This window comes from Pinus tabuliformis, chromosome 4_2 (genome assembly GCF_031772625.1).
Source record: "Pinus tabuliformis cultivar Carrire ecotype Pingquan chromosome 4_2, CPIR1, whole genome shotgun sequence".
Classification (NCBI taxonomy): domain Eukaryota; kingdom Viridiplantae; phylum Streptophyta; class Pinopsida; order Pinales; family Pinaceae; genus Pinus; species Pinus tabuliformis.
The window spans coordinates 109409782-109436400 of record NC_142304.1 but is presented as its reverse complement, the minus strand read 5'-3'; the positions used below and the strand labels follow the sequence as shown (position 1 = coordinate 109436400).

Sequence of the window (26619 nt, the reverse complement as noted above, 5' to 3'; positions counted from 1 at the left end):
ATCACCTCCAAATTCCAATCACCTTCCTTATAAGTTATAACCTCAATCTAAGTGCTAATATATGATGCTTCTAGGTGTTTATCTCCTTTGTCAATCAAAAGTTAAAAGTTTTAACTTAAAACTAGTACTAATATGATATATCAAATTCAAATTTCAGATGTCTATGTCCTTTGTCAATAGCCTGCTGCCTTACTATCATATCATGTTTCCAGGTGTTATCTCCTTAGTTAATCCCTTTGCTTTTGAGGGTCAACAAGTAACCATGACATTACTCTGCTGCAGGGTGCATGATGTTTATCCTTGCTTGTGATTGTTATTGCTCTTACACTTTTAATTTTTAAAAGCTAGGCTATTAAAAATTTAATTTTCTTTCAAGACCTTTGGATTTTTCTTGTAGAACTTTGTTAAAGTTTAGTCCATTTGTCTTTGAAGAATGAGGAAAATTTGTAAATTCGTATTACTTATTAAGTTATTAAGTTACTAATTCCAATTTTTTTTTGGTGCTGTAGGTTTCCTTTTGAGTTAGCCCACTACAAAATACAAATATGCCAAAAAACTTGGACTCATTTTGGGAGTATGGGATCCCTGATGGTGGGACAAATCGTGCATATCTTTCATGCAAATTGTGTGGGGACAAGATGACAGGTGGGGTTACACGACTGAAATACCATCTTTCTAGACTCACTGGACATGATGTTGGCATTTGTCAAGTTTCTAGTCCGGAGCTTATACGAAAAGCTCTTGAGGCAATTGAAGAAAAGGACAGAAAGAAGGAAGAGGCGGAAAGAAACAAAGCTGAACGTGCAGGTAGATCTTTTGGGATATCTTCTCCTGATTTTGATGTTCAGGGTAGTGGCCACTGTGGCCCTATTGGCCCTAGTGGGAGGGGCTCCACAACTGGCACACCATCACATGCTAGCGCTACTGCTAGTGTGAATGCGAGGTCATCATTTTTTGTTCCACGAACAGGAGCTGGAGCACAACCTGGCATAAAATCGCTTTATAAAAAAAAGGAGAAGGAAGAAGCAGATAGAGTCATGGGGAGGTGTATTTTTTGGAGCGACTTACCTCTCAGCATCACAAAAACCAATCCATTTTGGCAACCAATGTGTGATGCTATTGCTGTTGTGGGCCCAGGGTACAAAAGTGCCACATATGAGGAGTTGCGGGGGCCAATTCTTCAAGCAGAAAAACAGGACATCAACTCTAGATTGGCGGAGTTGAAACAGACATGGGAAGTCACTGGATGCACAGTGATGTCTGATGGTTGGACAGATAGGAAGGGTAGGACCCTTCTAAATTTCTTGGTACATTGTCCTAAAGGTACCATGTTTATTAAATCGTTGGATGCATCAGAACATATCAAAGATGCAGCAACAATATGTGAGTTGTTAGATGGGTTCATTCAGGAGATTGGTGTGCAGAATGTGGTGCAAGTCGTAACAGACAATGCAGCTAATTATGTGTCTGCCGGCAGAATGCTTATGGAGAGGCATCCCACATTGTTCTGGACTCCATGTGCAGCGCATTGTCTTGATTTGTTGCTTGAGGATATGGGGAAACTCTCCTTCATCAAGGAGGCAGTTGATATGGCTAGGAGCATCCCCAAGTTTATTTATAACCATGCTTTTGTTCTTAGCCTTATGAGGAGGTTCACTAGAAACAAGGAGTTGCGGCGTCCTGCCATCACACGTTTTGCCACAACCTTTATTACTCTTCAGTCTTTGCTTCGATGTCAATTCGAGTTGAAGCAAATGTTTGTGTCTGATGATTGGCGTGCTTGTAGATACAACAGGAAACCTGATGGGAGAGCCATTGAAAAAATGGTGTACTCTGAGACATTTTGGCGTGGAGTACAAGAAGCATGTGCAGTTAGCGAACCTATAGTAAAGGTTCTTAGATTGGTGGATGGAGAGAAGCCTGCAATGACTTATTTGTATGAGGGCATGGATAGGGCCAAGGAGGCCATTCGTTCCTATTATGCAGACAAGGGTTCTGCTGGCCTTAATAGGCAGATGATGTTATGGGATGTGATCGATAGTCGGTGGACAGGGATGCTTCATCGACCCATTCATGCAGCAACACTCTTCCTCAACCCTGCATTTGCATACAAATGCAAATTTCGTTTTGATGGCGAGGTGATGGAAGGGCTCCATTCCTGTATTCAGAGGATGGTACCTGATTCTGAGCTTCGTAGCAAAATCAACCGCGAGATACATAGTTATCAGGATTGTGTTGGCCTATTTGGCTTTGATGATGCCATTAAGGAAAGGGCCCTCTTCATGCCATGTAAGTGACAAGTCATCATTCATTAGAAATTAGAAATTTGAATTTAATTATGTTTTAACTTTTAAGTTTTTGAATTTTTTATTTCATTATTTTGTTGTAGATCTTTGGTGGTGAAGCTATGGTGCAAGGGTACCAAATTTGCAAAATTTGGCTATACGAATCTTGAGTCAAACATGTAGCTCTTCAGGGTGTGAGCGCAATTGGAGTGTATTTGAGAAAATACACGCCAAAAAGCGCAACAGGTATAACTTTGAACTCAAGCCTTCAGTTGAGCAATTACACTTATTGTAATTTTTAATTTTAATTTATGACCTTCAAGTGTCAAGAGTCAAGAGTCAAGACTCATTACTTTTTTTGACACTCTTACAGGTTGGAGTTCGCACACCTCAACGATTTGGTGTATGTGCATTACAACATCCGACTTCGAGTGAGGCAAATAGAATCACCAGTGGATCCAGATGCCATTTCCTTAGACAATATTGATGTATTGTCTCCGTGGAGGGTGGAGTCTCAGGAGCCCATATTGGAGGAGTCACCTTCATGGTTAGAGCCAGTGGCAGATGATCCATTAGAGCAGGGGCAGCAAGAGGAGGACTCGGAGTCAGAGGAGCAGCAACACTTAGAGGAGGAGCAGGAGGAGGAGGACATTGCGGGAGCATCAGCATCAACACCATCTGCTATAGATATAGGAGAGCATAGCTCCATGCCTATCACTCATTATTTGACATTAGGTGCAGAGGCAGTGTCAGGGCCTTCTACTACTAGGGGCAGGCCTGGCAAACAGCCCATCATGTTTTCCCGTAAAAGGGGGAGAGGGCAGTGGATAGATAGCTGCTAGTTTTATTTGTTATGCTACATGTAACTCATGATGATGAGATACTTTTATTATTATATGTGATGTTATTTTGTATTGGTTCTCCACATTTGAGTCCTTGAATGGACAACTATCAGGGATTAGAACGATTTGGTATCGCCTTTGATATATCATTTCTATTTGACATCATATATATCAGTGTTTTCTTCATATTTATGTGCCAATGTGTTTATTTCATGTTGTTATTGCTTTATATGTTTAAAAATCTGAAAAAAATGAATATATTATGCATTTTTTATGCTTGCTTTTGTTGTTTAAATTCTGAACATGAAGATGTTGCTTTAAAAATTAAAATAGTTTCTTGAGTGTTTGCTGGGCATTGTATAGTTATACTCATTTAATGCCAATTTTTGTTTTTTTTTGTGCCCTAGGTTTGAATTAGTTCACTACAAATGTCAAATATGCCAAAAGCCTTGGACCCATTTTGGGAGTATGGGGAGGCTGTTGGTGGGGCAAATCAGGCATATATATCATGCAACTTGTGTGGGACCAAGATGTCAGGAGGGATTACACGATTGAAATACCATCTGGCTAAACTCTCTGCATATGATGCAGATGTGATGCCTTGTATGGTTTCTAGTGCAGAGGTTATACACAAAGCTCGTGAAGCAATTGCTGAACAAGACAGAAAGAAAGCTGCTAGGGAGAGGCCAATGGTCTCAGATAGATAGCTGCTAGTTTTATTTGTTTTGCAACTTTTGCTACATATAAGTTTATAACTCATGCTGATGAAATACTTTTAAAGTTTTATATATGTGATGTTGTTTTGTTTGAGTCCTTGATTGGACAATTATCACTATCAGGGATCAGCAGGATATGTGATGTTATTTTGTTTGAGTCCTTGATTGGACAATTATCAGGGATCAGCAGGATTTGGTATCGCCTTTGAAGTTTGATGTATCATTTCTATTTGACATCATATATATCAATGCCTTCTTCATATTTATGTGCCAATGTGTTTAGTTCATGTTGTTATTGCTTTATATGTTTAGAAATCTGAAAAAAATGAATATATTATGCATTTTTTATGCTTGCCGATATTTGCCGATATTTTCGCCGATATTTCCGATAAGATATTTTCCGGACCCTCGCCGATATTTTCCCGATACCGATATTATCAACACTGCACTTGGGTGTGTTAAATAGGGTTTGGGAGGGGGAAATGGACCCCAAAAATCATTTAGCATATTCATATAGCTGTTTGGGGTCCAAACCAATCATAAAACATTTAAAAAATACATTAAAAAAGGTACATTTGTTTGCTGTTTACGCGCCTGGGCCGTTCCTTTGTGACTCGGCCGAGCCATATCGGAAACGGCCGGTTGGCCGAGTCACCCATGACTCGGCCAACTGGACCGTTTCCTAGGCCGGGTCACAATCCTTGCATGTGAATCGGATCAAGCCGGCCGTTTTGGTTTCGAAACGGCCGTTTCTTAAAACAGGGGATTTACCCCAATTAATATTGATTAATTAAGCTTATTTCCCTAAGTTAGACTTAACAAAAATTTCACTGACTGCTTAATTAAATCTAATCAAGGCCATTTCTCGTGAAGCCTTTTCAAGGTATTGGAGAAAATGTGTTCCTTAGCCTCATAGACACAATTTGGGACTAGAACACCTATCCGATCTACACAAACCAGTGTTGCGAACATCTCGATAACATCCCGATTTTATCTCGAAATCATGATTTTTTGGCCTAGCTGATGTTTTCTGATTTTTAAAAATATTTTTATGGTATCTTAATTTTGCTCATGTTTGCCTATTTTTTATTGATATTTTCCCAATTTTTACGATTTTTTGGTTTTTCGGACCTTTGCTGATTTTATCCCGATGCTGATGTTCGCAACATTGACACAAACTAACACCCTGTATCTTGGTTATGGGAACAATCCTTATACATCGCTCTAAAGGAAGACTAAATACCCTTGCCTTTGCTTCAGAATCATTCTCTTTTACTGGTACTTCTGAAAATTTTATAATAGTGTTTTCATCACTGTTACGCCCTATGTAGCCACAAAACTCCAATCCGTCACATTGTATATCATTCTCTGCAGATTCTTCTTCCATATCTGAATCATTTTTTTTCCTTTGGGCTCACTTCATTTTCCGCTTTCTGGTCTTGAGATGCTGCTTTTTCATCTTCAGATTTGCAACTTCGTTTTTCCTTTGCCACCATTGCCAATGCCCATGCTTCAAATCAATCTAGCATTCCTGTTAGATTCTTCAACCTCTTTGTTATGATCTTCATATTTTTTATTAAAATCTTCAATTATTGAAATGCTTCTACGAACAATTCCTCCTGTTGGTTTTGAAACATTTTCTCATAATCCGTTCAGGGCGGTAGGAAAACTAGCTCTGATACCACTGCAATATCCCTTTTTAATTTATAATTAAAATTTAATAGGGCATTTGCTTCACAAAAATTATGTCAAACATTTCTATTTGAAAAACACCATAAAATGTGCACAAATTTACATGATAAATATTGCCAGCAAATAAAATTTGCGATAAAGACCCACCCAGAAATTAAATGAACTGCTGCAACTCCAGCAATATTTCATTATGGAAGTTTCAGGAGGAAATTTACATAATTATTTAAAGCAAAACTTGGAGAATTGACTCTTGAACTTCTTGCACTTGATTTCTTTATAAGTCGCCCCCGTGAATCACCACAAATTTGTTGTTGGCAAATATGCAATTCAGCCTCCACTCGGCTGTAAATGACTTTGCTGCTGCTCAAATATTTCGGCCCCTTTTGCAAAAGTAAATGATCAGCTAGGGTGTCTTTGCAACCCCTGAAACCAACCGCCAGCATCTAGGGTGTATATCTCAACTTTGAAACTGGGAATTCTACAAGGGTTTCCCCTCACACAGTAAGCTATGAGAGCTCCAATAACAATTTATCAAATATCCAATCATAACCCTGAATGAACTCTCTTTTTTCTTTTTATAGTTTTCTCCATCCAAATAACATGGGTCACTTATTTTTTTTTAATAATAAAGTGACTTTATAAGTTTTATTTCTTAATTAAATCAAAAGCCACCTATTAATGTGCCACCCCCCACTCCCCTTTCTTTTATTTTAATTACTCACTATCACCTTAGGATGACATTAAATAATTACATTGTTTTTCTCCTTTCTTCTGTTCTTGAAAAAAGACATTACAGTGGGGTGCAAAGTTGCCGTAAAAGAAGTGCCACTTGTCGGTGCATTGAATTGAGCGGTGTGTCATCTAGAGACTACTTAAGATGCTGCTTACATTGTGCAGGGTCTCTCCTTTGAAGTATTTATTGCTGAGTTAAGGTGTCATTCTAGAGGAATTTTGGCATCAGGAGCCAGCATCCTTACTCTGAAGTGCAGCAGTTATGCCATGACTTCTGCATTTCATGGGTATTTATTGACCACTTTCTATCTCCAAAAAACTAGTGACCTTCATACAAACTTCAGCATCCTTTATAAAATGTTTAGAGTTACAAAATTCTAGGATTCAGGCAATATAGACTTTCATGAAGTGCATTGGCCTGACCATACAGTGCAATCACTTGTATCAGATTTGACATTTTAGGCATTCTTTTACGTCTTTCATTTGATTTTCTTTCATAGAGAAGAATTTAGGAATGCTTTCTTCAACTAGGGCTGACATTGGGGGCTGCAGGTATCTTAACTTTCTGGTTTAGCATCATGATTCATGTCTGTTGTCTATTAAATTAAAGGTGGAACTATGATGATAAATATTGCCTATTTATTATTAATTGTGGCCCTAGGTGTTATTCATGCATGTATGCTGAATACATTATTGCAAGTCACAGTGAAAATACTTTTAAATGATGCACTGAGTTGAACCGTATGTTTGGGACATGATGGCTGATAGTGAGCCATGTACTTTGATAAACAGTAATAGGTTATCAATATAGAAAATCCTAGGAACATGTCTCGGCATGCTATATTATGTTTATGTAATTAATTTTATTGTTGTTTCTGTGTTCATCAAGCAATTAGATTTTTGTGGCAATAGCCTTTACTTTGGGTGATGAGTTTTGTTCAAACACTTAGATTTGTTCTTGATATTAACAGTTACTTATGGTTGATGGGAATGGAATACTGCATCCCAGAGGTAAGATTTCTGCTTGAAGTAGATGCCTTATCGTGTTGTAGCTTTAGAAGAATTGCATGGGTAATCATTGTTAAGCATTCTTCACAAATTTAGCAAATCCCTACATATGCCATAGTTGGCATTTTCTGTTGGCTAGAAAATTATATCTGAGAAGTTTACTTATTTGATAGATTAAAGGGCAACTTTTATCTTCTTCAAATTATTTCTATGCTGCTTTATGTTAATGCTTTTTTTTCGGAAAAATGTCTTATATTTACAGAAAAAGAGTTACAAATTTTAAAGCAAAAGATGAAGAGAATATACTTTGGACATTATAACCACTTCTGTAGTGCTTATAGAACAAATAAAATCAGAATAATCTAGGGGGATTGAGCATCTGTGATCAATAGTGCACCCTTAGGTAGGAGCTGATGGTGTACCTCATCAAGCTACATAGTACAAAAAGCAGGCATTGAGCTAACTCACACTCAAAAACAGATTTAGACTTGATTTTCAAAGAAATTGTAAGGTTGAAATCCTCAAGCCATGCCAAATCCTCATGAAGGCGGAATGAACCAGGGACTAACAATTACCAAACAAGGCAGCATGCCAATAAACCCTGCCCTAAAACAGATTTGAATACGGATCTTGCAATTTTGCAAATACTTTCAGCAACTTTGAGCAAACTGACACTCCCAGAAGATGTGCCCTACTATCTCCGAATGGTGACAAATAGGGAAAAGGCAATCTGAAGGCCCACTCTTGGCCAAACAAGCACTTGGATGGGATTCTGTGATACAACACTAACCAAGCAAAAGCTTGTAGCTTATAAGAAATCCAAATGGAACACACACTATGAAGTTAGCAAACTCATCTGTTCACTAAGTCAGAAGACACCCATCTTGCCTTAAGGACCTGTCATCATTTAAATCTGCAACATAGGATAGCAAGAATTCCATGACCTCAAGCATGGAAAATCAATAACTGATAAGCTAAGTCACCTGACACGGGGATTCAGGACACGTAGGATTCGAGATTCGTGGTGTCGGATTCGGACACGCTGACCCCCGGGAACAAGACATGTTATATATTATTTTATTATATATATATATATATGTATATATATATATATTAAAAATTAGATATTATCATATTTCTTACACAAATTTTAATTAATGATACAAATTTATTGATTTCAAACATAGATCTTCATCTATAGCTATTAGCATGCATAGTACATACAAAATTCAAATACATGTCAATCTATTATCTATTTCTTATGCTTGGCCCTCTTGCCACCACAAGAAATGTCTAACTTTTTAGTCTTGTTGGAAAGTCAAGATCTTTGTCATTAATATCACCCTCTAAGCATTAATATTCAGAGGTATCTTTGTCGTTACCTCTATATCTGTATACGGATCTTTGTCATTAATATCACCCTTTAAGCATTAACATAAGATATAACAAGCATAACATGTCAAGTCAAGATTTTGTTTGAGTGATGCGTACATTTTTAGGAGGGTCATGATACAGGAGTTCGACAACCAATGCCACTAACATCAAGGTACATAGAGGGATTGGTGCTCTTGATTAAATACGAGTTCCATACCCTAATACATGACAAAATTCAATGGAAACATTGCAATCCCCCAATCCTAAAATCCTGAAAAACTGATAAGTCTGCTGGATTTTGAATGAAATCTAAAATTCTACTTTCTCCATATGAAATCCAATGAGGCCGGAACCACTCTCAAACATCTTGAGTCATTTCATGGTAATGTTAAAAATTTAAGAATTTAACATTACCATGAACAGGACACGTTTCCCAAAATCGCGACACGCTTTTGAAAATCGTGACACGACCTCGGATTCGACGTGTCGGAAAAGGACACGACGTGTCATATGATTTGGACACAAATTCGGACCAAATCGTGTCGGTGGTCCGGATTCGCTGGATTCGGGATTCGTAGGGGGTTTAGGACGAATCCGGTGACTTAGCTGATAAGCAATCAGCCCAAAGGTCCCTAGCTAATTGCTTTTCCATTTGAATTGGTGCTTTTCCAATCTCAAGGCGGTGTCCATATTGTTTATGCATTGAAAATCACTTAAAATTTGCATGTTAATATATGAAGTCAACACTTAGAAATGGTCCTATTACTACACAATCTAGTAGGGCCCTAGGAGGGGAAAAACTAAGGAACAACTAATAGACTAAGTGACAACAATGGGACAATGACCTACTGTCACCTCAGTCAAGGTCCCCTGCTCGTTACAGGCTTTCACTGATGGGAGGAGTCCCAGTAGGAAGGGAATCACTTAGAATGAATAAATCAATGATTTAGGTGTGGTATTGTAATGGACAAGGTTCGTTATAGTAGGTTAGACACTCCAAAAGACTTTTAATATGTAGATCTCCATTGAGGATACAAGAATATATATTAAAATGTATGAATGAGAATATGTTACAAATGAGAGTGAGGGCCAGCTTATATACCCTAGGCAGGGACCTCTTCATGGAAGGTCATGTCCCATTTAGACATGCTTCTTTAATACTAATAACTAATAAACTAATCATTATTACAATTATCATCATTATTTATATTTATATTATTTATATATATATATATATATGTATATATATATATATTTTATTCATAACATTGCCTTCCTCAAAAAGCTTTGTCCTCAAAGCTTGCTGATGAAAAGGTTTGATCTATTCTTCTTTGAATGTCTCCTCGTCTTGGAACTGTTGAAATTTCTAAGTCCGACATGTTAGAAATCCCTACTGCATTATCTGATCTAATTTCTCCTACTTGTTTATTCCATTAACACATTATTTATAAATATAAATAATGAAATAAGCACAAATGCAGCCTTAACTCATATACAAATTGGCAACTGAAATAAATAACTGAGACAATCACACAAGGGACACTGTCATTTTTGGACAATCATCCCCAGAAAAACCCAATGCGGGAAAACCAGTGCAATAGATATGATGGTTTTATTATTATGCAGTTTTTGAATACATCTAGGGTGCCAGAAATGGCTCACCCAACAGAGAATGCCCTCGGTAGTAGTACCTCTCCTTGGAGACTGATATTCCGGCTGATAAATTACCGGATGAACGATCCCGCAGCAACAATGGCAACTCCTTTGCTGGACAGCGAAAGATGCTCCAAGCTTCTCTACTGCTCCGCGTCACTCTGCATGGACTGCGTCACCCTTCCCGGCTCACCAACACCCAGTCTGCCCCACGAAAATTCTCCTCACGCTGCCTCTTGGCCTCGCTTCAGCTGCCTCTGCACAGCTACTGAAGCCTCTGCGTTAGCCCTCAGACCCTCTACGTCACCCACGCTGGCCTCTTCAGCCTCTGCGTAGCACCCAGCTGTCTTTGCATAGCTCCCTCCTGCCTCTACGTTAGCCTTCCCAGGCTCTATGATGTCTCTCTGGCACTATCTCTTCCTCTCTGCTATGTATTCTTAGCTTTGTGCCAAACTGCCCCTCGCTGCAAAAGATCATTGGTTCGATTCTCTCAGCAAACCCCACTCCAGAAAATCGATCTGACTGATCAATTTGGTGTGTCTCGAACTGACCCTCAAGCCTCCTCTTATACTTTTCCTGTCGAGTCTTCAACGATCGATATTAAGTCCCTAATCAACGACTAAGATTAGATTTGGCTTGACCCATGTCATTTAGAACATTCTCACCCAGTTTTATATTAATACCCATTAATATTTTAATTTTCCTAAGTTTAGACTTATGAACCACATTAAAAATATTAATTATTTTAAAACGATTTCTGGGTTTTGGAGACCTCATTTGCTTTAGCCTCTCCACCAATTTTCATGGCTAGAGCACATCCGATGCTACCACAAATCAACACTCCCTCTTAGCGAGGAATGTGCTTTAGTAATGCTCCATCACTAAAACATCACATTGATTCTCTGCACCGGTACTTGTGTTGACGCTTGGCCTGCTGCCTCACATCATCTGCACTGCTGCTTCCTGTACTGCTGCCCATGACACTGCCACTGCCACTACTACATCTATACTGCAACTTTCTCTCAATATGCTGCCCATGCTACCCCTAGCACTGCCACTGCTAACTGCTGCACTGCAATTCAGTTACCGAGAAGTAGGTAACTGACTTCTCCCAAACACTGACATCCTAGTCAGTCTAGAAACCTCATGAAACTGAAGTTCCCTCTGCTGCTATCCTGTGCTCCCTCTGCTGCCACTGTGCTGCTGCACACACCTCTGTGCCTCTCGCATTACTGCAACCTCCACTACGCTGCCTCAGATTTCTTCACCCAAGCATTGCCTTGCTACTCCACTGCACTTTGCTCCAACTGACCTCTGTGATCCTGCTATTATCGTTAAGGGCTCCCGTAGCCGGATATAATCCAAGAGTTTGCGTACCTCAAGGATCCTGCCCCTACAGTGTAGGCCTCCTGACTACAACTCGATGTCTCCCCACCTCTTCTCTAGAGGTGCATGAGCACTCATGGCACGGTTGTCATCAGTCTTGACCTCTTTCTGCCTTAGCTGGAGTTGCCTTGGAGTTGGAAGCCTCTCCCTTGTTTTTCTTCCTTGGACATTAGGATGCATAATGTCCCAATTCCCCACAATGGAAGCACTTCACCTTGGAGATGTCCTTCTTCTTCCTCTTCACTTGATGTTCCATAGATGCTAGAGCCGCATCCTCCTCCTCTTCTTTCTTGATTCGACTTCCCTTGCCACTACTCCCTGCCTTGGTCAACCTCCTGATCTCTTCTTGGCGAAGCGCTGCCCACATCTCCTCCCATCCTGGAAGAGTAGCCTTGCCCAAAATACTTTGGACAAATGTCTCTCACTCCTCGGAGACTGCCTTTAGGACGGTTCTCACCATAAACTCTGGATCCGGTGTAGACCCTACAAAAGTAAGTTGGTCACGAATCTCCTGCAATCTGAGGAGGAACGGATCTATCTGCTCTCCCTTCTACATCTGATACGACCAGAAATGATTCTCCAATAGCATCTTCTATTGCACGGAAGAGCCTTGATATAAAGTCTTCAAAGTATCCCACATCTCCTTTGCCGTGTTCTTTTCAGCAATATGTGGTACGACATGATATTTGACCCCATCAAGAATGCAAGGGTTTTCTCCATATTTGGAGAGCAAACTCCATTTTTTTTTTAAACTTTCAAATGCACCCTCTTATTGTCATTTATAGTTTTTCATTGAATTCACATTGCAAATAATGTAGCAAGAAAAATATTTTGTAAAATGAGGTGGTTATTACTTATTAATTTCAATTTTTTTTTTGGTGCCTTAGGTTTGAGTTAGCTCACTACAAAATTCAAATATGCCAAAAGCCTTGGACCCATTTTGGGAGTATGGGGAGCCTGATGTGGGACAAATCGGGCATATCTTACATGCAAATTGTATGGGACAAGGATGGCAGGAGGGGTTACACGATTGAAATACCATCTGGCTAGATTCACTGGACATGATGTTGAAATTTGTATAGTTTCTAGTCCGGAGCTTATACAAACAATTGATGAAAAAGACAGAAAGAAGGAAGAGACAGAAAGAAACAAGGCTGAATGTGCAGGTAGATCTTTCGGGATATCTTCTTGATTTTGACGTTGAGGGTAGTGGGAGGGGCTCCACAGCATCACCTGCTACTGCCAGTGCGAGGTCATCATTTTTTGTTCCATGAACAGGACATGGATCACAGCCTGGCATAAAACCACTTGTTAAAAAAGGGAGAAACAAGAAGCAGATAGAGTCATGGGGAGGTGTCTTTTCTGGAGTGACTTACCTCTCAGCATCACCAAAACCAATCCATTTTGGCAGCCAATGTGGGCCCGGGGTACAAAAGTGCTACATATGAGGAGTTACGGGGGCCAATTCTTCAAGAAGAAAAGCAGGACATCAACTCTAGATTGGCGGAGTTGAAAAAAACATGGGAAGTTACTGGATGCACAGTGATGTCTGATGGTTGGACAGATAGGAAGGGTAGGACCCTTCTAAATTTCTTGGTACATTGTCCTAAAGGTACCATGTTTATTAAATTAGTGGATGCATCATAACATATCAAAGATGCAACAATGATATGTGAGTTGTTACATGGGTTCATTCGGGAGATTGGTGTGGAGAATGTGGTGCAAGTCATAACAGACAATGCAGCTAATTATGTGTCTGCCAGAAATATGCTTATGGAGAGGCATCGCACATTGTTCTGGACTCTGTGTGTAGCACATTGTCTCGATTTGTTGCTTGAGGATATGGGGAAACTCTCCTTCATCAAGGAGGCGATTGATATGGCTAGGAGCGTCCCCAAGTTTATTTTTAACCATGCTTTTGTTCTTAGCTTCGTGAGGAAGTTCACTAGAAACAAGGAGTTGTGGCATCCTGGGATCACACGTTTTGCCACAAACTTTATTATTCTTCAGTCTTTGCTTCGATGTCAGTTTGAGTTGAAGCAAATGTTTGTAATTGATGACTGGCGTAATTATAGATACAGTAGGAGATAGGACAGGAAAACCATTGCAAAAATGGTTTACTCTGAGACGTTTTGGCATGGAGTAGAAGAAGCATGCTCAGTTAGTGAACCTATAGTAAAGGTTCTCAGATTGGTAGATGGGGAGAAGCCTGCAATGGCTTATTTGTATGAGGCCATGGATAGGGCCAAGGAGGCTATTCGTTCTTATTATGCAGACAAGGGTTTTGCTGGCCTTGATAGGCATATGATGTTATGGGGTGTGATTGATAGTCGGTGGACAAGGATGCTTCATCGACCCATTCATGCAGTGACACTCTTCCTCAACCCCGCGTTTTCATACAAATGCGGCTTTGATTTTGATGGCAAGTTGATGGAAGAGCTCCATTCCTGTATTCATAGGATGGTACCTGATCCTGAGCTTCGTAGCAAAATCAATCGCGAGATACAGTTTTATCAGGATTGTGTTGACCTATTTGGCTTTGATGATGTTATTAGAGAAAGGTTCGTCTTCATGCCACGTAAGCAACAAGTCATCACTCATTATAAATTAGAATTTTCAATTTAGAATTTCGTTACTTATAATTCCATTTTTTAAAAATTCAATTATGTAACTTTTATTTGAAAGTTTAATTATGTTTTAAGTTTTTGAATTTTTTATTTCTTTATTTTGTTGTAGATATTTCGCAGCGAAGCTATGGTGCAAGGGCACCAAATTTGCAAAAATTGGCCATAAGAATCTTGAGTCAAACATGTACCTCTTCAGGTTGTGAGCGCAATTGGAGTGTGTTTGAGAAAATACATGCAAAAAAGCACAACCGGTATAACTTTGAGCTCCAGCCTTTAGTTGAGCAATTACACTTACTGTGATTTTTAATTTTTAATTTATGACCTTCAAGTGTTAAGAGTCAAGAGTCAAGACTCATTAGTTTTTTTGACACTCTTACAGGTTGGAGTTTGCACGCCTCAATGGTTTAGTGTATGTGCATTACAACATCCGACTTCGAGTGAGGCAAATAGAAGCACCAATGGATCCAGATGCCATTTCCTTAGACAATATTGATGTATTGTCTCGGTGGAGGGTGGAGTCTGAGGAGCCCATCTTGGAGGACTCACCTTCATGGTTAGAGCCAGATGATCCATTAGAACAGGGGCAGCAAGAGGAGGACTCAGAGGAGGAGCAACACTCGGAGGAGGAGGAGGAGGACACTGTGGGAGCATCAACATCAACACCATCTGCTATAGATATAGGAGGAGGAGGAGGAGGAGGACACTGTGGGAACATCAACATCAACACCATCTGCTATAGATATAGGAGAGCATAGCTCCATACCTAGCACTCATTATTTGACATTAGGTGCAAAGGCAGGGCTAGGGCCTTCTACTACTAGGAGTAGGCCTGGAAACAACCCATCATGTTTTCCCATAACAGGGGAAGAGGGTAGTGATTTCAGATAGATAGCTGCTAGTTTTATTTGTTTTGCTACATATAACTCATGATGATGAGATACTTTTATATATGTGATGTTATTTTGTATTGTTTCTCCACATTTGAGTCCTTGAATGGACAATTATCAGGGATCAGTAGGATTTGGTATCACCTTTGATGTATCATTTCTATTTGACATCATATATATCAGTGTTTTCTTCATATTTATGTGCCAATGTGTTTATTTCATGTTTTTATTGCTTTATATGTTTAAAAATCTGAAAAAAAATGAATATATTATGCTTGCCGATATTTTGCCGATATTTTCGCTGATATTGCCGATAAGATGTTTTTTGGACTCTCACCGATATTTTGCCGATACCGATATTTTCAACATTGATTAAAATGCTAATATAAAGTTCTTTGGTGTTTCTGATGTTAAATGCTAAATCTTAAATTTTCATGATTCTTCTATGGTCAAGGTGCGATAAATGTTTTAAATCATATTGATTGTCGGAGAAAGTTAATTAAATCTAGATCTGGGTTGATAATGAAAATCATTTTAAATCTAGAATCTCTTGCATGTTAAAGTTTTGGGCATTTACATTAATTGTTCATGATTGTCGCTTTGGCACATCTATAAGTTTTCTCAGGATGACTTGTTAATACTTAGTCTATGGTTAATTCAATATAAAAGACACTGGTCTATAATCATTTCTATCTTGTGGTCGTGTCTTGGTTATATTAGCGTTTAATCTATTCATCTGAGTTAATCGAGATTCGTTTACTTTTGTCAAGTTGTCCATCATTAAAATCTCCTAGAGGTGTTTTTCACAGGCTATCGTCATCCATTTACCTAGGTACTACCCCCCTTGACTTGTCTAGGAGAGAGTCTAAATGGAGTGAGTAAGGATTTAAGAGTGACCACCCTTACTCTGAGCGTTGTCGCGGTGCCTAGACACTTTGTGCGACAACACCACTTTTTGGCTATAGAAGTCATGAGTTTTACACATTGTTTTAAGATCTGGTCAACTCGAAACCGACTTGGCCAAGTTGTTCCGAGCTGGAAAAAAAATTTCAACCCGGCAAAAAATTTGGTTCGGTCGCCGAGTTATGACTGACCCGGCCAAGTCATAGCATGACTCGCCGAGTCATAGCATGACTTGGCCGAGTCAGTCATAACTCAGGGGACTCGGCCGGATCCATAACTACTCGGCCGAGTAGCTGACAGTGGCCAGTGAACCATAAAAACACACTTTTTTTTATTTTTTTTTATTTTTCTAAGTGTGGGGGGCTCCAAAGGGGTTTATGAATTAGTTTGCTGGTCTTTGGGGTCCATTCCCCTCTCCCAAACCCTAGTATTTGATCATATTGCCCTACTAAGGCTATGCTATTCATGGTAATGTCCTTCATTTTCATCATTTTACTTAAATTTTTAACATTACCATGAAATGACTCAGGATGTTTGAGATTGGTTCTAGCCTCATTCAATTTCATATGGAGAAAGTAGAATTTTAGATTTCATTCAAAATCCAGCAGACTTATCGGTTTTTCAGGATTTCAGGATTGCAATGTTTCCATTGAATTTTGTCATGTATTAGGGTATAGAACTCTTATTTAATCAAGAGCACCAATCCCTCTATGTACCTTGATGTTAGTGACATTGGTTGTCGAACTCCTCCGGGATTCGCTCCCAAACTGGGAGCTTCCGAAAATGTCACTCCTGCTCCCAAGTAACACTGAGCCAGATGATGTTGGCAACTCTAGCAGTAGCCAGTAGTATTGGTCACAGACTTTTGTTGTAGAATGCATTTCTAGCCTCCTTGGTTATGTGTTTTTGTTTTGATCTCTATATCATCATCGTGTATGTATTGGACAGTGCATTGGCTGCCATTTTAATATAATAGATATATTCATGAGCCTACTTTGATCATATGTTGTCTTCTATCTATATTCTAATGTTGTGTGTTTGGAAACATGAATGAAAATCTTTAAAATTATGTGTTTTTATAAAAAATAAATATTTAATGTATTATTTACAACGACTGAGTCATGGAAATCGAGCCGGCCGAGTCGATACCAAGTCGGAGTCGGAGTCAAAGTCGACCCTCGGCCGAGTCGGAGTTTTAAAACATTGGTTTTACATCAAAAAATCCTTAAACTTTGGTCTGTTACTTGAGGCCTAAAGACACCCTTTAAAGTTTGTAAAAATTGAAACTTTGTCAAAATAGTGAATCTCATGTGGAAACTGCACTTTCGAAACAGTTGCTCTCCCATGCATGGTCCAAATGTTGCATATCACATGCATACATGGGGCATCTGATAAAATTAGAGCTGAAGTCTAAATTGAATCTCATATATAAGCATTGAACATGGTGTCCACCATGTCAAACTGGATATCTCTGAAATTAAACTCAGTCTGATCTCAAACTCCAGAACCAAAAAATGTACTCATGAATGTGCCGTAGCTTAACACTGTATATGCATAGGGAAAATTCCATTTTAGCACTAACCATTATTTGTTTATTTAGATTCAACCAAACTTGTTTATTTTCTGCAAGATTTATTTCGCTGTTTTATAGTTTATATGCAAGATCTCTACTGTTTCTGCTACATAAACAGCTAAAAACAGACAAGGAACGTAAGAGGTCAATAAACATAGCTGATTTTTGTTCTGTTCATCGGATGCTAGAACTGTTAGTATAAGAAAGCTAAAATTCCACTATTTGAGATCTGAAATATATCAAATGAGTCAAATCAGACCTGAAACACTGGTGAAATTAGAAAGGTCAAGAGACCTTATACCTGTAATGGAGCCCTTGTTTTATTTCAAAGAGGGTTGAACAAAGCTTAGGTTTGCCCTACATTTTTTCCTTGTAACAGATTTCAATGGCACGTGTTGTACTATTTTGTGACTGTTCGTTTTTAGTGGTAGAGAGAAACCCTCCAACACTCACGTAGTGTCAAATTAACAAAATGTTATCAATGTTATCTGTCTTTGTGTGTGAAGAACCATTTTTATCAGGTAAGTATGTTAAGTTCTCTGTATTGTTGCATTGCGTGTCATGCATGCATATACCGGGGCATTTATTTCTCCCCTAAAACATTTCAGATTATATCCACAGATAGATGAATAATGTGCAATGCCGATAATAAGGTTTTCCATTGTTTTGAAATTCCCAACAAACATTCACCCATCTTGCCAAGACCTGTTTTCTTTATTGTGTTTACTTGGTCATTCTAGGATTTTTATTTAGGATTCTAAGAAACCAAAGCAAACAGAGAATGATATTTTCTTGAATTACTTTGTGGCAGCACAAATTGTAAACCTTTTTGTTTATGATTATTCTAATCCAAATTCATACATTGTTTTTTTCATATATATATGTATGCAGGTTTTGGTTTGGCTAGTCATCTTGGTGTGTTGAGTGACCTTCCTTCTGTTGGTATCGGAAAAAATGTAATTTTTCGTTACTCTCAGGTCCTTAATACATTGTCATATATCAAAGACATGACCATTTGTTTAATGTTGTCTTTGTGCATACTTAGATTTGGTGGCACCTACAATAGGTATGCACAGTAATTTCATTCTTTCCACATGCAAAGCATTCAAGGGGTATCATATCATGATTGGCAATTTCAGGACCCAGTCATAAACTCTGATAATGAAGGGACCATGTGAAAAAATTGTTTTTTGGACTCTAATGACAACTTGAAAGCCTATGGAACTTACACTTCTACACAGTTGAGTTGCAATTAGCAGTTTAAATTCTCTTAGACATTTTGTTAGAATATTCAACAATACTGAGAGGGGGGGTGATGAATCAATATTGGGGTCTGTTGACCACTACATGTGAACTACCTATAGCAGTACACCCCCTTTTTGCAAAAGGGATAGCGCTTGATTGAGATGTCCGTGCCATTCAACTATCATCATCAGCCCGATCATGTTATGTTGTAAACCCAGTCTGCATGTGTAAATTGTAACTAATCTTAGCAGATCTTTGTCATGTATGTATTTGCCTAGGTAAACCTAATCTTCTAGTGATGATCTGCGTTCCGGAAGGTTTTTGACTCACCGATCCATGATTGGCAAAGTTTTCCTTTAGCCTAAACCCAAAACCGAAATGGATTTTGTCATTAGAACCTTAGGTGAATCCTAGTGCGCTCCGAGTCTATGTAAAAGTAATTTGGAAATAATCCTAATTATTTGGCTAGGTTATTACAAATTACTTGATCTGCTAGATTATATTTGTGTCGCAGAACTGGGTAGTCTATGAGGGTCTATGTCAAATGGGTTTTCCCCCTTGAGATGTAAAACTGTAAAAGTCATGATGTAAGGTGTCTTGAGGGTAAGAAAATGTTTTATGCCCTCATAAGTCCTAGGTCCTAGGTGATTTTGTCAGGCCATGCAGTAACTCTCCAAAGACAGAAAAACTGATTGGTGTATTATTCCATAGGTAACCCATTGTTATATACAATAGGGAGTGATTGTTCAGTTCATCTCCCGATGACTGTTCACCTTCCCAATTTATTTATTTACATAAAATTCTCAATCATGAAGATTAGGTGTCAACATTCCCCCCCTTAATCTGAAGGGATGTTGGTGAGTCCAAGCATCATTCTGAATCATTCAAGCTTTTCCTTTCCAAGTGCTTTGGTGAAGATGTCTGCAATTTGCTCATTTGTGGAACAATGATGGAGATGGATTGTTTTGGCCTCAACATGATGTCGAATCAGATGATATTTAGTATTGATATGCTTTGTTCGATCATGGAACTTTGGGTTCTTGGCCAGTTTTATTGCAGAGGTGTTATCAATCATGAGTGGAGTTGATTGTACTTGTTTTACCTGCAAATCTTCAAGAATTTTCTTGAGCCACACAATTTCTTTCGTTGCTTCAGCTGCTGCCACGTATTCTGCTTCTGTTGTGGAATCTGCTGGAACTGATTGTTTGCGTGATCTCCAGGAGACAGCTCCTGATCCAAGACTCATAGCATATCCTGAGGTAGATACCCCAGTTTCTTTGTCTCCATCGAAGTCTGAATCAGAGTATCCAATCAAGCTGAAGTCGTCCACCTGTGTATACTTGATTCCAAGGTCTTGAGTTCCCTTCAAGTACCTTAGAACTCTTTTTGCAGCAGACCAATGTCCCTCACAAGGGTTTTGCATGAACCTGGAGAGGATTCCAACAGTAAATGAAATGTCTGGTCTGGTAGTAGTGAGGTAGATGAGACTTCCTACAAGCTGTCTATACTTTGTTGCATCCTCAAATTCCTTTCCTTCAATAGATGTGAGCTTTAAGTTTTGTTCCATTGGAGTAGAAAGAGGATTGCACTCTGTCATGCCAAATCTGTTTAACAAATCTCCAATGTATTTCTTTTGAGAAAGAAATATGGATTTTGGATGTTGAGTTACTTCAATGCCAAGATAGTAATGAACATAGCCCAAATCAGTCATTTCAAAACTTTTCCCCAATTCCTTCTTTATGGATGCAAGGTAGCTTTCATTGTTCCCTGTCATTAAAAGATCATCTACATATACCACAAGATACATAACTGTTTTGCCAACTTTCTTGACAAATAAAGTTGCATCATCAAGATCAAAATGATTGAAGTTGAATTTCAGAAGATGCTCAGTTAGTTTTTCACATCAGGCTCGCGGTGCTTGTTTGAGGCCATACAAGGATTTCACAAGTTTGCATACTTTATGTTCATGTCCTTTCGCAGCAAATCCTTCAGGCAGGGACATAAAAACATTCTCTTTTAGATCTCCATTCAAGAAGGCAGTTTTTACATCCATTTGATGGACTTTCCAACCGTTCTAGCTGCTAGTGCAAAGAGTGTCCGGATGGTGGCCCATTTTGCTGTGGGGGCAAAAGTTTCCTCATAATCGACCCCTTCCTTCTGTGCAAAACCTTTTGCCACAAGCCTAGCTTTGTGCTTGTCAAGTGAGCCATCAACTTTGTACTTGTTCTTGTATACCCACTTGCAGCCAATTGGTTTGGTTCCAAATGGAGGATCAACTAGCTTCCAAGTGCCATTCTTTATGAGAGCATCATACTCCTTTTGCATCGCTTCTTTCCATTCATCATGAGAAGCAGCTTCTTTCCATTCATCATGAGAAACAGCTTCTTTAAAGGAAGTTGGTTCAAAATCTGTAGACAAGTTCAATTCACAATCATAAGTAACATCCATATCAATAGGTGAATTAGAGTCGTCTACATCACCTCCATTTTGTCGGTTTGAATTTCTGGTTCCTGTTTTTCCAATTTCATCAGGATGAACACTTTCAAGTGTCTTTGTCAGCCACTTTGGGGGACCTTTCTGAGATGGTCCAGGTTGCTCTGTTGATTGAGTTGGGACTGAATCAAGATTGAGTCTCCCAATTCTATCAATTAGATCACTTAAAGCATCATCCGTTGTTGGAGTTTCATGCAGGGGAGATTGTTCTTCAGAAGAAGATTCCACATGTTGATCTAGTATAGGAATCCCCCCTTCAAGATGTGGAATCTGATTATCAAATTCTTGAAATGATTTCGTTTTTGCGAATCTATCCAAGCGATCAAGTTGCCGCTCAACAACATTGTCAGATTTGGATGATTCAAGAAAAATGACATCTCTAGATACAACAAACTTTTTATTTACTTCATCATAGAGGTGGTATGCTTTAGAGGTGTTTGAATACCCCAGGAAGATACACTTACGACTTCTAGCACCAAGTTTGTTTCTATGTACCTTTGGTATCAAAGCATAACAGGTGGAACCAAAGATCTTGAGATGTTTTACAAAAGGAACATGTCCATACCACAATTCATAAGGAGTCTTGTTTCTTATATCATTTGATGGACATCTATTCTTTATATATGCAGCACATAGAACAACATCAGCCCAAAACATTATCTTTACATTTTTGAAGAAAAGCATGGATCGTACCATATTCAAGATTGTTCTATTCATTCTTTCTGCTACACCATTCTGTTGGGGATTATAAGGCACAGTTGTTTGATGTTTGATCCCATGTTGGCGAAGATAGTTTTCAAATTCATTTGATGTATATTCTTTTCCATTATCAGTGCGAATAGACCCAATATGAGTTTGTGCATCATTTTCAATCCATTTATGAAAATTCTTGAATGTTTGAAAAGCATCAGATTTGGTTTTCAATAAATAAACCCAACACATTCTGGTGTAATCATCAATAAAAGGCATGATATATTTATTTCCATTTGCAGAAGAAACAGGCATTGGATCACATAAATCTGAATGAATAAGTTCAAGCTTCCTATGTGCTCTTGAATGTGAATCATGAAAAGACTGTTTGCTATGCTTTCCTAGAATGCAAGCATCGCATTGCTTATGTTTCCTAGGAATTGTAGGCAAACCAACAATACCATTTTTCTTCAATAAGCGGAGACTGTCATAGTTTAAATGTCCAAATCTAGCATGCCATAATAAACTTGATGGAAGTGTACCTTCTTCATGATGAAAAATATGAGAAATGTTGTGCATGAGCAGAGGTTCCTTGCAGTTTGAGAAGTCTTTCTTCTTCTATTCCCCTCATGACAAGTGAGTGGTCAGATGCTTTTCTTACCTCAAGCTTGCCATCAAACATATGAATGGAGTGACCTTGCTGGCGGATGTGAACCAAGGACAACAAGTTTCTCTTGAGCTGTGGGAGATATAGAACATGATCCAGAAGAAAGTCTGGAAGACCAGGCAGTTTAAGCCTGATTGTGCCAAGCTCTGATGACTTGATTTTTGACTGATCTGCAAAGTATACTGCTCCATCAACATTGTCAGTGAAATCTTCAAAAAAATCTTTCCTATGAGTCATATGACAGGTTTCTCCTGAATCAAGCAACCAATCGTTTTTCGAAGAAGCAAGTGAAGCATTAAACAAATCTTCATTTACTCTAATGTTACATTGTGCCTCAATAAGCGGATTCAGGTGCTTTACCTTTGTCTGTATCATCAGTTTTACCTTTCTGCTAATTTCTTTTCTGCTCAATTTTGTCCCATGGTAGCTTGCATGTAGAAGCATCATGTGATCCATTTCGTTTGCAGCGAATGCAATGCAGATCTGCCTTTTCTCCTTGAGAATGTCTGTCCCCCCTGCCTCTGAAATATCTTCCTCTTCCTCTTTGTCCACCTCTTCCTCTTGTAGAGTCTTGAGCAAGATGCTTTTCTTTATGAGCAAGGCACACAGTCTCTTTAGAAGATTCAGGGACTGTCTTCTTTCCAAAGGCTTTCTCTCTTTCAGCAAACTTTTTCACAAGAGAGTCAAAGGTTATATCTTTAAGATTTCCATTTGCTTGTAAAGACTCAAGATAATTGGAGTAAGTAGGATAGAGTGCCTTGAGAAAAGCAATAAGAGGGATATCCAACTCAACCTTAGTGGATTTGATATCATGCATTATGGATTTTACTTCAGATGCAAGAGCAAGAGGATCATTATTTTTCAGTTCAAGAGTGAAGAGTTTAATCATGAGTTGAACAACTTCAAGTGCAGAATGTGAGTCATAGAGTTCTTTCAGCTTTTGTAAAGCTTCAAAGGCAGTTGAATATGATGAAATATGGCGACTTACTTCTTCATTTACAGATGCTGCGATTAATGCATATGCTTTGCTGTTCTTGTTTTCCCAAATGACGAGCTCTTTGTCTGATGTAGGCTGCATTGGGTCATTGTCTCCTTCTCCGACACACACTCCCTTCCACAACTCATTGAAGATGAGGGTGTGTTTTATCATCCAGGACCATTCAGGATAGTTCTCCTTGCCAATGAGAACTATTCCTACCATAGAGATGATTGAATGCATTCTGTAAAAAAAATACTTCTGCTGATAAAAAAACTTTTTGCTGATATACAGTGAAGTTGTATTCAAAAATTTCTGTGGGAAACAATTTTGGTTGTTTAGAAATAATCAGTCATTCACCGCAAGCTCTACAAAGTTGGAGCAACAACGGTATCAACTACGAGCTCTACAAAGTTGGAGTTGGATAATAAAAAGAACAAAACAACCAATAACTGCTTCGCATTCTTTCTGGATAGAATATTTGGTAATGGCAGGTAAGTATTTTCAAGAAAGAACAAGCTTTCTCCATTTTTCCTTGCATGCACGTGTCATTACAACACTTGAATACAGTTACAAAAACTAAGAATTGCCTTGGCCGATATTATCATTAACAAATCTGAATATATTGTGTAATAAATAGAACCGTGCGGAAAAACCAAAAAGCAACACCTCGGCACAATAAGAGTACAAGATCTGCAAGACATATGGAGGTTTTAAAAATAGGAAAAAAGCAGCTAGCAGTCCACTGTACAAAGGTGGAAGGCACTGCAGAAGCACGAGAAACAACTGAACGCCCACTATTCTACCTCAAAATCCTCGTCTAGATCTGTCCTCAGCAATGTTCACTCTCAAGGGCTTCCCACAGACGGCGCCAGATGGTCTACAAAGCGAAGATCTGCTCTTTCGAGCTTGCAATTTCTGCGAAATTTGGCCCGGGGACTTTCCTCGGTCTATATCACAATGAATGACCGAAGCACCTCGCCACCCTGCCTCCCCAGTTCAGTTCCATCGAGGGCAGCAATGGCATCATTAACTTCACTTTCTGATGAGTATGTAACAAATCCAAAGCCTCGTGACCGCCCAAGTTTTCTATCATATACAACTCTTGCTTCCAAAACCTTTCCATGTTCGCTGAATAATTGCAACAAGCTATTATCATCAGCCTGCCATGGCGCAGGACAGCAGCAAACTGGAGAATAAGAACCTGAGCAGAAGTGTTTGGCTAGCTGAGAGACCAAACCCACGAATGCGTGCCGAACGGAGTCTTGTAAACAAAAGTCTATTCGGATGAGAAAACTACAGATGCGTTAATACAAATGCGTTAAGATGACAGATGCGTTAATACAGATGCGTTAAGATGACATATGCGTTAAGATTAGGTGTCAACAGATTTTTCCAAAGGCTAAGTTCGAAAGTCCAATAAAAATAATAAAATTAAAAAATGAAAAAATAACTAAAAAATAAAAAATAAATAAAATAAAATTTAAAAATAAATTAAAAAATAAGTAAAAATCTGAAAAATAAAATAAAATAATAAAATAATAATAAGTCAAAGTTTTGAGGAAATAAATGCAAGATTTTGATTTTTTAATATATTAAAATGCATTTAAAATTTCGACGGATGAGATTAAAAGAGATTTTAATCCTCATCGACGGTCGAGATCATTTTGACATGGATTACTCGAACTAGCCATTTGGAAATTTTCCTTTAAATAGGGTGTCAGAGGTCATTTGAGATCATTCGATTTGTGATTATTGTGCTAAAGAAAGCTCTCTTGTAGTCATTTTTCATGTGCAGTAAAGAAAGACTTTGGGGTTGAAATCTTGCTGGTGTTACTCTTCTGGAAATGTTGTAAGATGTTTTATTTCTGTGCATGATTTTAATTTCAGCCATTGATGATAGCTTTATGAAGAGTGATTTTAAACACAGGTATTTTGTTTAGTCGCTAGGGTTTGAATGGTAGCTAAATTTCTGAATATGATGGCGAGTATCTCCATTACATTTGTATTTTAGTATCGTTTTCTCCTTTTTTGTTAATGGTTGAAGTAAGCTATGCAGAAAAATCTAGATTTCAAAGATCAACGGGCGTTTGGAGAAGTTCTCGGCTGAACCAGCCAACTCTTGAGAAAAAACTTTCGAAAGAGTCCATCCAGTTTTGATCCCGAGCTTATCATTTGAATTTTTATTATGAATGCATGAAGGGTTTTCTGAAGCATCTCACATTAAATTTAAAATTCTGAAAATATTTCTATGGCATACCGACAAATCTGGCTATTCAGAGCCTTTAAACTGTGAATACTGTAATTATTTAGCTAGTTTTAGGGTTTTTAGTTTTGTTTCTTGCACATTTTATTTCTGGGTGTTGGTTTTTGTTATTGCAGGTTGCAGGTCGGAAAAAAACATTTTGTCTGAAGCCAGATCTAGGCCCTGGAGGGTAAGATCTGGCCTCAGGATCAGCTCTGGCAGGAATATTTATTTCAAATTTGGAAATTTCTTGTGGGGATTTCATCAAGGAAATCTGAAGCAAAAAGATTCAATTTTTTTTTAAGTTTTCTGAAGAATCGTGAGGGTTTTTCCAGGCTATTTGTTTGCTGCCTGGGAATTCATTTTGACATAAATTTTTCGAATTTTTTTTTATGCTGTTGTATCGTGGGGTTTCATTTCCACAGAAAAATTTTCAACATTTTAAAGGTCCATAGGATTTTCTGCTGCTACCCCCTCGAAAATCCTCACAGTCTTCCAGCTGCAAGCCAAACCAATGTCCCTCAAACCCTCACGCAGCTTTCTCCTCCCCTCATCCACGCAACTGCCATAACTTGCCTCGGCTACACTGCAGCTCCACGCATTGCTGTATCTGTGTATCCTTCAA

General features: G+C 38.6%; 1 protein-coding gene and 1 long non-coding RNA gene across 15 annotated transcripts in view; one reads left to right on the top strand and one right to left on the bottom strand.

Annotated features, from left to right (window-relative positions):
- Positions 1-26619, top strand: part of LOC149168511 (endonuclease V family protein) — a 526712-nt gene that overhangs the window by 287991 nt on the left and 212102 nt on the right. For 10 of the 14 annotated variants that reach the window (XM_089428269.1, XM_089428272.1, XM_089428275.1 and 7 more), the window contains 2 exons: positions 7239-7278; positions 18570-18634. The exons of 1 other annotated variant lie outside the window; for it this stretch is intronic. In XM_089428269.1, coding sequence (XP_089284395.1) covers positions 7239-7278; positions 18570-18634 — 105 coding nt within the window. Of the gene's footprint in view, positions 1-6432; positions 6555-7238; positions 7279-18569; positions 18635-26619 lie in introns of all 14 variants that reach the window. 3 more of the 14 variants (XM_089428273.1, XM_089428276.1, XM_089428268.1) reach the window with 1 other exon arrangement.
- On the bottom strand, positions 24310-24606 carry LOC149168512 (uncharacterized). Its single transcript, XR_016259329.1, has 2 exons — positions 24556-24606; positions 24310-24442 (listed from the first exon to the last, which is right to left on the bottom strand). It is a non-coding gene; the product is annotated as an uncharacterized LOC149168512 (long non-coding RNA).